Genomic DNA, 14529 nt, shown 5'->3' with positions numbered 1-14529 from the left:
TGGTGTGTTGCAGTGAGAATTTTGTCGTGAGTCAACAGTTAGAAAGAGTCGTTATAAATTGAGCATAAAGCTGTTTATATTAAATATTTCTTATTTAACATGCAATATTCTTTAATAATCTGATAAAGGAGTTTTAGTAAGTATAACTAAATTTCGTCAAAGATAGACGGGATAACCTGGTTCTCAAATATAGATTTATCAGCCAACCGAGATTAATACTTTTGCAAATATAAAAACGTAAATAGAATTATTACCTTCTTGATCTTTATCAAACATAATTATAAATACTTTAAACTGACACGGGTAACATTGACGAATAATTCCGGCTCGATGCACTGAAGAAGAAAATTGTGTTTATGAACATACATGAAAAGTCTAGAGCGATATCGTATGATGTATGCAGAATACAGATAGATGTAGGCGTTGAGATTAAAGGAAGATTATATGTATTTTTAAAAATAAGGTTATATTTTTCCATGCGTTGGTCGATGTAGTTCACTATTCCTTATAAAGAAATATTAGTCCGTTATGTCATGTAACTATTATATTCTTTTAAGGAGATTTAAATATTTTAGAGACGTACGTTAACGTATACCTGTATCAACATTTACATTTAATGATGTAGGTCAACACTACTGCTCATTTAATAGCGTACATTCAGCAATTCGTAAATCTTCGCAAATACTAGTAATGAGGATTATTATTTTCCTTCGACTTTTACTTTCTATAACGTATTTCAATGTCATTTACATCGGCGAGGTCGCCAATCACAACAATTACATTTAGTTAATTAATTACAATTACAGTTTATTTTTAGTTTAATAAGACAACTTCTAAAGAATGCGAGATAATAGAATCTTGATTTGATTATGGCAACTAATAATGATAAATGTATTTGAATAATAAAGCAACAGCTTTTCTGTACTGTGCGCCATATATTTCAAATGGTACACGCCAACAATTACACGCCAACAATTACACGCCACATCAAATCGCACGCGTCCTAATTTTCTTGTAGCTAAATAATATTATATTTCTTAACATATTTTGTAAAATACACGTTTTAATATAAGCAATTCTTCCGAGTTACGTTCACTTTGTGCTTCAAACCATGTTAGCTGAACCTTGGAAACTTCGCATAAGAAGGGTCAGCTCCATCGTCGACAGTATCTATGTACCCTTCATATAAAGTTTTGTTTTGAAAATCTCGAATAACTTTGTCGGTATATACCTTTGTGATTATATTACGTATGTTATCAATTAGAAACCAGTTGTGCACGCTGGATGAGTCGCACCGTTCGCACCCAGGTAAGCTATGCAGCAATTCAACTGTTTCACCTACGTCATTACATACATTTGGTGTGAAGTCCATATTCAGTCTGAATTCATATTTCAAAATGACGTTCCACGCGATTTCCATTATTTCATCTTCGACATACGACCAAGCATCACGCATAATGCAGCAGCAATCCCACGCGTTTAATTCTTCATAGATGTCTATCACTTCACTCCTCGTATTGTATCTAGGTAATGGCATTAATGCTTTCACCAATTCTTTTCGGTACTTTCGCTTGAAACATGTTATTATTCCACAATTCATTGGCTGTATGAAATGTGTTACGTCAAGTGGAGTACTCATAACTGTAACGAATTTATCTCTTTTATTCAGATTATTGAGATCGGGAAGTGACCTATCACTACCTAGTAACAACAGAGTTTTCTCCCTGCCCCTGTTCATCTCTTGTCTTTCTTTTACTGATTTTATGAAACATTCTTCGAACCATAGATTGAAAATGGAATTGTTCATCCAAGCATTGGCGTTTGCTGTGTAGATAGTTGTGGGGGCATTTGTATTCAAATTGTGTGAACTTCGAATATCCGCAGTTCTGCCGATTACTAATAGAGGCAACTTGTGACATCCGGTAGCATTTGCACAAAAGAGTATAGTAACGTGATCTTCGCATATTTCTTGGCTTGTTGTCAATTTCTCGTGGGGAAAGATCAAAGTTCCTTCTGGTACTGCTTTCCACATTATTGCTGTGTAACTGGCATTGTAAACGTTCTCTAATGCGTACTCCCCTTTTTGCAGAAATTTCTTAAAATTAACTTTGAAGGTGTCTGTTGCAGGTTTAGTTGGGATTGGAAAATCTCGCTTGACATCTGTACGGCTAATACCGCAACGGTTTCTAAAGCTTTGTAACCAACCTTTACTGGCTTTAAAATGAGACTCTCCCTTTAATTTGTCATTAAGTTCCAGAGCTTTTTTCTGTATCTCTACTCCTGTTATTTCTATGTTATTCTTCATACATCGTTTGCACCACAGGTAAAGAGCTCTCTCGAATTCCGCTGAACGCGACGATGATATATGTCTTGCGAAAGGGTCGGTATAAACTGGGTTGGTTTCGAAATGTCTTTTAATAAGCATTCTTTCTGCATATATACAGGCCACGATGGGTCTTGAAACACCGTATTTTCGTGTTATCTTTCTCCGATTCTGACCACTTTCTAACATCTGAAGAATTTCATATCTTTGCTCAATTGTCAACGTTTTCGATGTTTGATCTTCCGCCATTATTGTTTGAAACGTTTCGAATGTAAGTACCGCACAGAAATGATGTGACGAGATATTATTTCGACAGTTATCGTAGTCGACAATTTTGATTGGGGAAAACAAATACTATATGAACTATATACGTATATAGGTATATACGTATGTGCGATACACTATAGAGCATTATACAATATTCTGATGATAAACCAGTCGGATGATGTATGTACGCAATGTATAATCGAGATTATACAGTATATAAAAATAACAAATAATATTCGACTAAGAGTTGATAGAAGTAAGCAGGACGAAAATGAGAATTTATCATCAGATAATTATGACAATAATAGGGACAGATTTAATTGCAAATAGTTTATAAATAAATGGTTTTCTGTAACTGAATTTATACTCCTGCCCATCCTATAAAGGGTAAACTTTTTAAAAATACAAACAGCTCATTGTTTCTACGAATATTCCAAACATTCTTTTCATTAATTTATCCTTTGAATATTTTTGTGCAATTTTGTAAAAGGAAAAAATAATAAATTTCACTATCAAGTTAAACGATTTAAAAATCAATTGTAATGTTGTCATCGTGGTTTATTGTTAATATCGAGTAATTTGAAAGCAGAGTCTTTTTCCATACAAAATTCAACGTAGATTATATCTATGAAATTTGAATTCGTCGAACAAAGAATTTCATACATTCGACATAAAATGATTACTACTAGTGTTAGTTTGTCTCATTTTAGACGTTTTGGTCCACCTTCTTTTCGTAGCGAATAATTCTTACTTTGTAGTTTAAACGTGTGTGATTTAAATATATAATATCTTCATACAGGTAGTAGTCAGATTTTTTCTCATAAATGATAAATGTTTGGGTAAAAATGAAAGGATACACAATTTTACTATTTTTTATAACCAACGTACTAACGTACATCAATGACCAGGAGTACCAATACTAGAAACCCAATTTCCCGCTCCTAAGACGTTTTTGAATAAATATATCTTATTTGTGTTGTAGTACAATTATAATCTATGGTGTATTTCAATTTTTTAGTCTGCAGTCTTAAAAATCATTTCTCTACTCCGTTCAAATCTGTTTATTTGAAACTTAAACACGTTGTTTGGGAAACAGCTCACTCTTTTGTAATTATGGGAATGGAACCTATTCACTTGAAAATATACGTATTTATCTATATCTAAAACAGTGGACAGTAATAGTCGTATTGAACATGCTCCCTAAACTTGGTGAATAAGAAGTACTGGTAAATATAAAACTGTAGACAACATTTAAACATTTCCTTTATTTCCAGTCATATATAATCTTAAGATCTTGAAAGAAATAATGTGCATCGTACAGGATTAAAATTATATTAATGTTTGAAATAATAAAGAAAATACAAAAAAATATGTCACATTTAGTTTAAAAAATTAGAAATCATCATTTTGGTCATCCTGCTGGTTGCAAAATGTGGTAAAAATGTTCCCACGTTAATTGTTTTTTTTTTCGTACACTTAGTATCTACGGTAGAAGCATTGACCAGTAACTGTGTGAGCACCCTGCGTAAAACGACTAAGCACTAGATACTCTGATGACTTTAGCTATTTTCAACCCTTCTCAACGAAAGTTTACAACAAGATGAACTGTGGATATTTACATCTCATGTTATTATAAATTATTAACATCGTTACAAGTTTGTTTATTTAGATTCTACTCAAAATGTTCGTAGAATTTCATCAGAATACCGTAGGATCAGCAATTCTAGCATCAAATTTTCGCATTTTTAAATCATTTTTTGGAATTGGATATCTTAAAGCGATACTAAGCTCTTCGGCGATTCTCCAGATAGTGATTCGTCAATTTGATAACACAAGTTTTCGAACCCATAGAATGTTCTCATCGGTCTGCAAGGTAGAAGGTCAATTCTCATGAACTTTATCTTCCATTCGTTTTCTATTACATCCCGAAGCCTTTTCAGCCTATTACAAATGACTGCTGGCTTCATAGCATTTACTCCATATGCTTCTTTTAGCATATCAGTCGCTTCAGTTACTTTTCTCTCACGTTTTAGGACTAATTTTGTCTTAATACATTGTTTTTAGGAAAAAAGATCACCAGCTTCCTTCGATACGTGTGACGGTTGAAAGAAAAGCAGACGTGCTAAAGATTTTGCCATAAGCGACGGACGGCATAACATAGGCTCTCGAAATTTAATGTGTCTATAGATAGACTATAAACTGTATTTCTTGCCCGACCAGAAAAGTCATTCTGCAAACTTTCTCGACAGTAAAGCATACTATGTAGTAACAAGTTGTCTTTTTTGACAGAAAGTAAGCAATACTAAAGTTGCGATCATTGAACACAGATATCTTGAAAAAAAATCTAGAATAATCCTGCAGTTATTCTCTACTTCATTAAAGCGCATAGGCCGTCTGGCGCTTTACAAGATCATTATTTAGGAGAATCCTATTTACAAGACTCAATTTGGTACCACTTCGTCCTACCGACCAGTTGTCGATGATCACAGGACTTAGGAGAATATGAACCCACATCGACATGTGTCTATCTTTATTGGGATCCAGTGCGTTAATCAAATTATATACACTACTATACGCACAAGTATTCGGGCACTTGCTGTAATTCAAACAAAACGTTGATATTTTTTTTATATTTTCAACATTACGCTGGAGATATATTTCTCTACTGTTAACTCTTTATTTTTCGTTGTAATTGGTATTAAATATTCTCCCAAATTGAAACTGGAACAAGGAATATACTTGTACCAAGCAATTCCCAGGTTTATTATTAATAAATAGCTGACACTTTATAAAATCTATATAAACTTATGGAATGTGTTTGAATAAGCGCATATTTCAATCATTCTAAGATCTCAGCATTGAACAGATATGTATGCTTACAGTCTCTAAATATGGCTATTTTCATGGAAATAATATTCGTTCACATTCAATTATGTTTTTCTTTTTATTTACACTAATGAATATCAACTATCGTAGCGTATACTCGCGCTACGATAACATTGATAATTCCCAGTTTTGAAACCAGATTCGCGCAAGCAGTAAGAATTGGATCTTATTTCACCCAAAAATTTACATTAACGGAGGAATTTTTTTTACCAAACAGTTTCAAATCGGCGACATTCATTGTGTAATTTTCTGTCCGTTTAAAATTCATAGAGTTTTAAATCAAATTTGCAATTCTATTAGAACAATTTTGGCCATCTAATCAACATATGTTGAGGTATCGTGTGGGTTTTTCTTCTCTTTTTACACTGTTATGCGACAGCTAATTTTTCATATTCAGTATACCGTACGTGTCTGCACCGATAGTACATCTAAAAAATTTAACGTTTTTTAAAAGACTTTTTGTTACAAAGTATTAATCTTCTTCAAAAGATATGTCTGTAAATACATCCGTTGCTCGGGGAAATATTTTAATATCTAAATTAAACATTTTAATATACAGGTTGAGTCAACTAATTTGGCGGCATCAAATAATTTGAAAATCACTGTAGAAAGCACTCTTTTGAGCAAAAATCTCTTTGTAGTTTCTTCTTATTCTGTATCACGACGTGTAATTCATAAATCATAAATAGATTGCAGATATTTATGTGAATTTATATTTTTGATAATATAATAGAAAAGATGGTAGGTTGGAACTAAGAATCGGCAGTTTGGATACAAACTACGATAGTAATAGTAGCTTCGTTGTTTATCGAAAAAGTACAAAGAAGGAGACTCCTATTTTCTTCAATTTAGCCAAAATGTTATCGTCCAGTTACATAGTTAGCAATATTCGTTCTTCGGAAAAAGAAAGAACTTCGATGACGATACTTATTTTGCAAAAACGCCTCCAAGCGCGTTGCAAGCAAAACAAAATAATTTTCATTTGGTAGAACTCTGTAACGGAAGTATCCCCCGTAACTACGCCGAATATATTTCGGTAACATGCTCCTACGCTACGCACGCAGCACAGTAGCTTTTTTCGCAAGTGATACCGCACACACAGATGCATATATGCTGTGCGCTGGCCACCGAGCAGGAAAATTAGTATTAGACGGAGTACCGAGCGGTCACAAATTATAAAACGTGTACACATACGTGTTGACGTTTAGATGTACGTTTACATACATGTACATGTATGTAAAATGCGGACACAAATTAACAAAATTAAAAATGTATGAAGATAGACGTACGTGTACTTCTAAATGAGCATCTGAAAATAGACACGCTCGTTTATCTTGATACATCTTTAATTTTATTAATCTATGTGCTCATTTTTTCACGATAGTGTAATGTCCTCACGCGAGTATATTTGGTACTATATATCGTTTATCATCGAATGAACTAAGATCTAATTCCTCTACGTTTATTGTGTTACATGTCATACATTATAGACTTTATACGAATCTGAGATACGATTCTTTTCCGTGTTCACTCCATGACATTTGATACAATCTCGAAGCATATATTCTACGCTTCAACGTTTCGTTTAATAACTTTCATTACTTTTTTACATATTTCTGCATGGCATAAACATGAATTGTGTAGATCTTCCCTCGCAGTCCTACAAACTCCGTTATAATCGTTTTCCGCGTAATTACTCGTGTCGAACTGACAAGTTATTTTTCACGAAGTCACAATATTCAGCGGTCGGCAGCACAGGAAGAACAGACCTCAGTACACTGCGATACAACATTTTTATCACATCGCAGGAAGAACCGGTTCAATCCGTTTCTCGAGCGTTTATTCACCTGACAGTGCTAGCCGCCAATTCTAAGAATTATCATTTCTAGAAGCAGATGTACCTAACACTATATTTTAGCTACGGCGGTATGAAATCCGCATGGCATCGCCTATTTATACAACAGTACGAGAATTCTTTTGAATGAAGAATTAAATAGCGCAGTGTAAGTTCTCAGAATTTTTTCAGAAAACTATAAATAACGAAGATATTTAGATGTTGTCATCTAAATATCTCACCTTTTATGTAGGTGTATTTGTGCGCTGGCTTGTGTATTAGAAAAAACATTAATTCCTTCCACATATTGATATCATAAGGTGTACATAGGTATTCTTTTATCTTTCAGCTTTTTATTGTCCCATATACGATATCTTCTATGCCTTCTATAAGGCATCAATCATTCGACGTATCGAATCCTTTTCCATATTTTCTATGTACGTACATGATACATTTTTGAAGATAATTATAAGTACATACATCTTACTGTGTTCTATATTCACCATACAAAAGTATGTCGAGTCTCGGGGATAATTTAAAAATATTTGTGAAACTCGAAATCAAAACCTCAAATACAATTGGTTTCCTTTTTTCATCACATTTTGATATATAAAATCAGACCTTTGATNTTTTTCTCGTTATATACGGTGCCTTCTTCAGTTACGATTAGTATCATTTTTTATCATTTATCATATAGTAATATATTCTATAGTTATCAAGCTTTTGTTATATATCGTGAATATTAATTTAAAAAAGAGAACTTTTATACTGTTGCATTTTGCTATATGTATGTGCCTCAATATTATGACGATTTTATGATAAATATGAACACACGATAATTACACATACATATAAATCAATATGATAGGTATAAACATATATAAATTCTGATAAACTTGTTTGTTTAGTTTGAACTGGTGATGTCTAAACACTTCTATTATAGTCTCATATTATTATTTCTCATTACCTTTATCGGTTTAGCATACAGTAATGTTTTATTTAACTATTTCTCATACATGTACAATAATGACATGGCACGCGAGATCTTGTATCAGCCTTGAGAGAGAATTGTAAAAAGCTCATTATGAATATCGAATTTTATGTCGACTATCTCTGATCTTAACGAACATTGGAGTGAAATAATGAATAGAAATACAACAACCTATATAAACTGCTTGCAAGTAGATCTACCCATTTTTTTCATACTACTCATTTTATAACTCGCAGTAGTGTTTGGAAATTTAGAAGGAACAAATATAGATATATAAATATAAGGTATGTAATACAAGGCATAATATATAGATTTATTAGAAAAACGAGGAATTCTATTAAAACAAATAACTGAATAATTATTTAGCAAAGTAAAGCAAATTAAAATCATATGAAAGGTAAGTGAAATCTGCACATATATTAACGTATATAGCTATTATCGATCAAGTGCTTGTTTAAAATTGCACCAATTTATAAACGATCAATTGATAAATTTTATTCTTGTTGGCATACCTGTTGGTATGTAGATGACATTTGGGAAATTCTATCTTTCCGAAAGTCTATTTAGATGACAGTTACTTTTATACTTGCTTTGTATGTGCTTATTTCAGCGTTCCTGATCCAATTATGTGTCAAAGTCTGCCGCAATCGTGAAATATTCATAGGATGAAATAAAATTTATTATATTTTTTCTGTATGTTACGTTTACTCGCGATCAGTCTCTTACTTACAGAAGACTATAAGCAGATGTGATATTAATACAGACTGCTGGCGAAGGTGTCACGTAGAAGACACAAGAAATCGCGAAATTAACAGATTACCGGTTGTCTCCTCAAGTTGTAGTTCGAACATTTCGCAAATAAGATGAGAAATTTGGACTTTAGACATGATAGTATATTTATTATATGAATTTAACAGAGTGTTATACCAAAAGTGTATTGAGTGCTGGTTTCGGAAGGTCTATATAGGCTATCGTCGGGTGCCTATCAGACGTGGCTATCCCGTTAATATCTGGTTATTGTATCTATCTGGTTTTATATTATACTATCCGGTCTCGATGGCTGTGCGACTTGTCAGACGTGATTGTCCTATTATTGTTTTCTGAGCCTGTGATAAGAGCAACGCACAGTATGTTCCTCTATATTCTCTGGCTACAAATATGTTATTCAATTTTAGGATATTTCTGGCTAATTTAAAAAACGGTAGAGAAGGTACGACATGTGGTGCTTCTTAATCCTCCATATTTGTAGACTATTGTCCGACCGATATTACCGTCCAGATCCATTTTCAAAGCCAGAATATTAAATTAGATTCAGATGAATTTCTAGTGAGATATCATATATGTATATGTATATCTGCTTTCCTCCCAATCTTCTCAAGGAAATCAGCTCAAAATATATAATACGTAATCTCATCGAGTTAATTCAGATTCTAATCTTGCCTGTATAAATTTACTGCATTGGATGCGTTCTCACCACACTTACAAGTACAGATATAAAGCAATGTTTTGTTTTGACTATCACAGGCGCACAATCGATACAGATATGTGGAAAAAATAAGCCACAAAATTGAATATATATATATGTCGAATTATTATCAGAGTTTTGTGTTGAATCATCACTTGAATTGTGGGCGCGTATCAATTCTTCATTTGGATTTACCATTATTTAACTTAATGATATTGTATTTCATTTAAATTATTTAACACGAATAGATATAACTTTTACTTTTTAAGGCTTAACAATAAATCAGTTTAACGAACGCTTTTAGCAATATTCTTAGGTTCAAACGAATCCATGGTCAACGGTAAACTCTTTGTACAATAGTTTGTATTTTCTCTGTATCGCAAATTACGTTAGCTATACGTTCGCTTGGTATCTTCTAGACTGACTCCCCGATATCTGTAAACTTTCCAAGGAGATCTCAATAAAAGACTGCCAGGATCTCATTTGTCAATTACATATTGATTAGAAATATCAACAAAATTCCAGGCGCCGTTGCTAGGCAGTCCTGCATAGAGCCGACATTGCTCCTGGCCGGGGCTTGTCCGTTAATACAGCGTGTCCCTCAATATCGGAACTTCTTCTGTTAGGTTAAACGTTCATCCCGTGACCGTGGCTACGTTCAGCGACCAGTTGCGTCACCTCGAGCCGAAGTATTCCAAAAGAAATGCTCGATGTCTCTACATCTCCGACATATATATGTCGGGTTGGCGTTACGATTAGGGTTGGGGTTAGGGGCGTGAAACGAATCCTCACTGTGATCAGACATTGTCGCTATGCAATAGAGAAGATATTGACCAGAGCAAATACGATTGCTACAGACATCGACAAGCAACCGTGGCAATCAGACACTCGAGACAGCAATGACAATGATCCTAGGCTCGACAACGAACCCGCGGTCAACGGGATAGTAGATGTATGCTCTCACAAAATCTAAGTCCGACTCTTGGTTAACAAAACGTGAAATATTCACTGATCGTAAAGACGTTATTCCTTCTCGTCGATGAGATCGTACGAAAAGAAGTGACTTTCCGTCGCGATGATGCCACAGAGGAAAACTATGACGGGGTGTGTCTAAGGGTACGAGATCATCGGATTCGTGGAGCGATATCTTCGTTCAGAAGGTGAGGGAAATTGACGTTGCTGTTAATTGGTCAATTTCCATATTGGTGGTTAGAAAAGGATGCTAGCCGCCGTTGAGGAAAAGTTGCTAGCGGGAAGCGTCGTTCATGAGAAAAATAGATTTCCCCTATCTTCAAGTAATTGTGACAAGGACTGTTTGTCTGTTTGAAGGCCTTTAGTTAACTAAGTCTTAGGATTTATAACGGGTTCTCAGGCTAACTGAATATGTACTGTGGAGATGCATCGACATTTGGTAATCATTTTGCCCTAAGAATAGGGTGTGTGTGTGGTGAGCCACGAGACTGAAACCGTTGGAATGTTTACTGTCGAGTACCGCTACAACTATTTCTTTTAAGGAGAGCTATAGAATTACTCCATACCTCTGTTGGGTAAAAACGTTCATCCCGTGACCGCGGCTACGTTCAGCGACTAGTTGTCGCTTCATGCCCAAGCTTAAATTATAATCGAGTTAAATTATAAAGACTAAAATATTGTGTACTTTCCGAATAATTCCAGAGGGAAGGCCTCGGTGTCCCTTTCATCTCCGACATATACATAGTTTGCAAAAGAATGTTATATATTTATATATTCATAGAACATACTGGTGACGTTGGATTGACGCCCTGAGACGCCCTGCACACCAATAACTGATTTTATTTATGATATATCTATATCTCGTCAGATAGAGTTCATATAAGTGCTATTGATGAAGCCTGTGAAGCCTATAAATATACAAAATCCATTTTCGAATATGGTACTTCTCAATACGAGAATTGATTGTAAAATACAAGTAAATAAAAAAAAGAATATGGTACAATTTCCATTCGCGCTGTCGTGACTATGGATTGAAAGCAACTGCGTAGTCAAGACAAAACTCACTGCGACAGATCAGTCACGTTGCTGCTAGAATGTATGTGGACTCCTCACTGAGAAAGCCTTAATGTACAGGGTGATCGGCTACAAGTGTAAAAAAATAGTTATTGACAATTANAAGATTACCCGAAGATTACCTGTCTATACGGAAGAAAGTAGGTCAGCCTAAGCAGTGAACTGCACAGGGATCCTGAAATCGAACGATACATAGGCAACAGCACCTCCTACAAGCTATAGAGAAGAAGATTATGATACTTGAAAATATAACTCTCATTCTCCTTGCTCATTAAAATATATAACACTTATAGAACTTTCGACTAAAGAGGATTAAAGTTTCTCTAATCGTTTGCCTCCATAAGTAATTAATAAATAATAGCACATGTAAGCAATCTTTATACAAAATTTAAACTACTCAAATTACTGGCCACTTCTTATTACAATATTTATGTACATACATATAAAATACAAAATAAAGAAACGAGAGAGAGATTACAAAAAATTTGTTTAAACTTATATTCTAACGCTGGATGTCATATATATCAGCTTAGAACAGAAAAAAGCTACAAAATAGTAATTAGAGGACAACATCCAGGGACAAACAAAAAATATATGTGAGAAATTAGCAAAAATCGGACACCAAGTAAGAAGAATAAATAATATAACAAGATACGATACGAAACAGCCATTGCCACTGTTTCTAATAGAACTTGAACCCAAAACTAATAACAAAGAAATCATTGACATTAAAAAAAGTCCCAAATACAATAGTAACAATTGAGCCACCTCGTTATAAGAAGGGCATACCTGAATGTATACGGTGTCAGCAATACGGTTGCGCAAAAAGCTACTGCAACAGAAACCCGGCGTGTGTCGAATGTGCAGAATACCACCTAACAACATCTTGCCCATACACAGGAAAGATAAACGAAGTAAAATGCTATGACTGTAATGGAAACCACCTAACGAGCTATAAAGGCTGCGAAGTTAGAAAACAACTATAATGAAAACTGTTTCCATCGCTTGGAAGCAGAACATACTTACGGCAACTATCTCTCACAACAAGAAACTACTGAATCAGAGCCAACACCGAATGTACAATACGTATCAAACACTAATCGTAGAAACATCAACATCTTTGGTGGCCCTAGTTATGCACGAGTAACTAATCAAACACCACCCTTAAACAACCAAAACCAAAACAACAACAATAACGACGCTACAGAAATCAAGGAACTGCTCAAGCAATCCACCAAAAACCCAAAAATGCTAACAAAAATGATAAGTGAGGAAAATCCAGTACTGTCATATAATATTAACAACAGTAAATCCAAATTTCAGACAAGGAATGCTCAAAATCCTATTGTAGTACCGCAGCTAACAAGCACCACACCATACCTAATACAACAGCATAAGAAATTAGAACTATAATAAAGAAAACTAAAAACAATAAAGTATCAGTAATCGACCTAATCTACCGTAAAATCTTAAAAAATCTTCCCCCAGAAGCAATGCGTTTAGTCACAATACTATTCAATACAATTTTAAAAATCCAAAACTATCCTCATCTATGGAAGCTACCACTGATTATAATGTTACCTAAGCCAGGCAAAGACCTACACTAAACTGCATCTTACAAACTAATGTCACTGCTTTCTGTGTTTTCCAAAATATTAGAGAAAATAACATTCGATCGCCTAAAACCAACAATAGGGAAAGAAAAATTAACACCAGATCAGCAATTTGGTTTCAGAAATAAACACTCCGCGATAGAGAAAAATGCACAGGCTCGTCAATGAAATTTTAATCAAAGCCTCTTACAAACAAACAAAAAACACTTCAAGAACATATCACAAAATTAGAAAAGTGGCTGCAAGTTAAACAAATAAAAGCAAACCCCAATGAATGCAACCATATTACATTCACATTGCAAAAACAGATACCGCCAAATATCCTACTGAACGGCACGCACATAATACAATCAAGGCAAGTCACATGGAAACAGTATATTAAATCAATAATAGACAAAATACAGACAACAAGGAGACAAATGCATTGGCTAATAAGTCGAAAATCGAAATTAAGCATAGAAAATAAATTAAAAATATACAAAACAATCATAAAACCAATCTGGACGTACGGAATACCACTATGGGGGACAGCAGCAATGAGCCATATAAACAAAATAGAGACAATACAAGCTAAAATTCTTAGAACAATAGTTAATTAATAACAATAGTTAATAGAAACGCCCCATGGTACGTTAGAAATGATGACATTCGGAAGGTCCTGGGAATACCAACGGTCAAGGAGGAGATTAGCAGAGACACGGAAAAGTATAGAGAAAGAATAGCAAGACACCCGAACCGGCTGACTGTGGAAACGATCAACACAACAAGCATAGAAAGAAGACTGAAAAGGAAACACCCAGCAGATCTCACAAAGGACATAACCTAACAAACACGAAAATGGTACCCCGCTGGGGGTAGCCACCCACACGATAATCAAACGGCTAAAAAATTTCACCAAATGTCCAAATTGGACAAATTGTTAATGTAAATTATTAAATAAAGAAAGAAAACTTTAGAATTGCTTACTGTTACGTCCGGTGATTCTGTACGGTTGAGGCGTCCATCAGCTGTGCACATATAATTAAGCGGGTCGCAATAATCCTAAGGAACTACCATAATCCTCAGAAGTTTGATTTCACCGTTAAGTCTGTTAAGTGGTATAAA

At 34.4% G+C, this 14529-nt stretch overlaps 1 protein-coding gene across 1 annotated transcript; it reads right to left on the bottom strand.

Annotated features, from left to right (window-relative positions):
• Window positions 1–1114: 1114 nt before the first annotated feature.
• Window positions 1115–2572, bottom strand: LOC122571740 (tigger transposable element-derived protein 2-like). The gene has a single exon (XM_043735826.1). The coding sequence runs from the start codon at window positions 2570–2572 to the stop codon at window positions 1115–1117; it is 1458 nt and encodes a 485-aa protein (XP_043591761.1).
• Between the last annotated feature and the right edge of the window lie 11957 nt (window positions 2573–14529).

The sequence above is a fragment of the Bombus pyrosoma genome, linkage group LG10 (assembly GCF_014825855.1).
Source record: "Bombus pyrosoma isolate SC7728 linkage group LG10, ASM1482585v1, whole genome shotgun sequence".
Classification (NCBI taxonomy): domain Eukaryota; kingdom Metazoa; phylum Arthropoda; class Insecta; order Hymenoptera; family Apidae; genus Bombus; species Bombus pyrosoma.
Note: the sequence above shows the minus strand (reverse complement) of the source record. Positions and strands in the feature narration are given on the sequence as shown.

Bases quoted from the DNA above. Each gene is read 5' to 3' on its own strand.
- LOC122571740 (XM_043735826.1), bottom strand. From the start codon at position 2,572: ATGGCGGAAGATCAAACATCGAAAACGTTGACAATTGAGCAAAGATAT.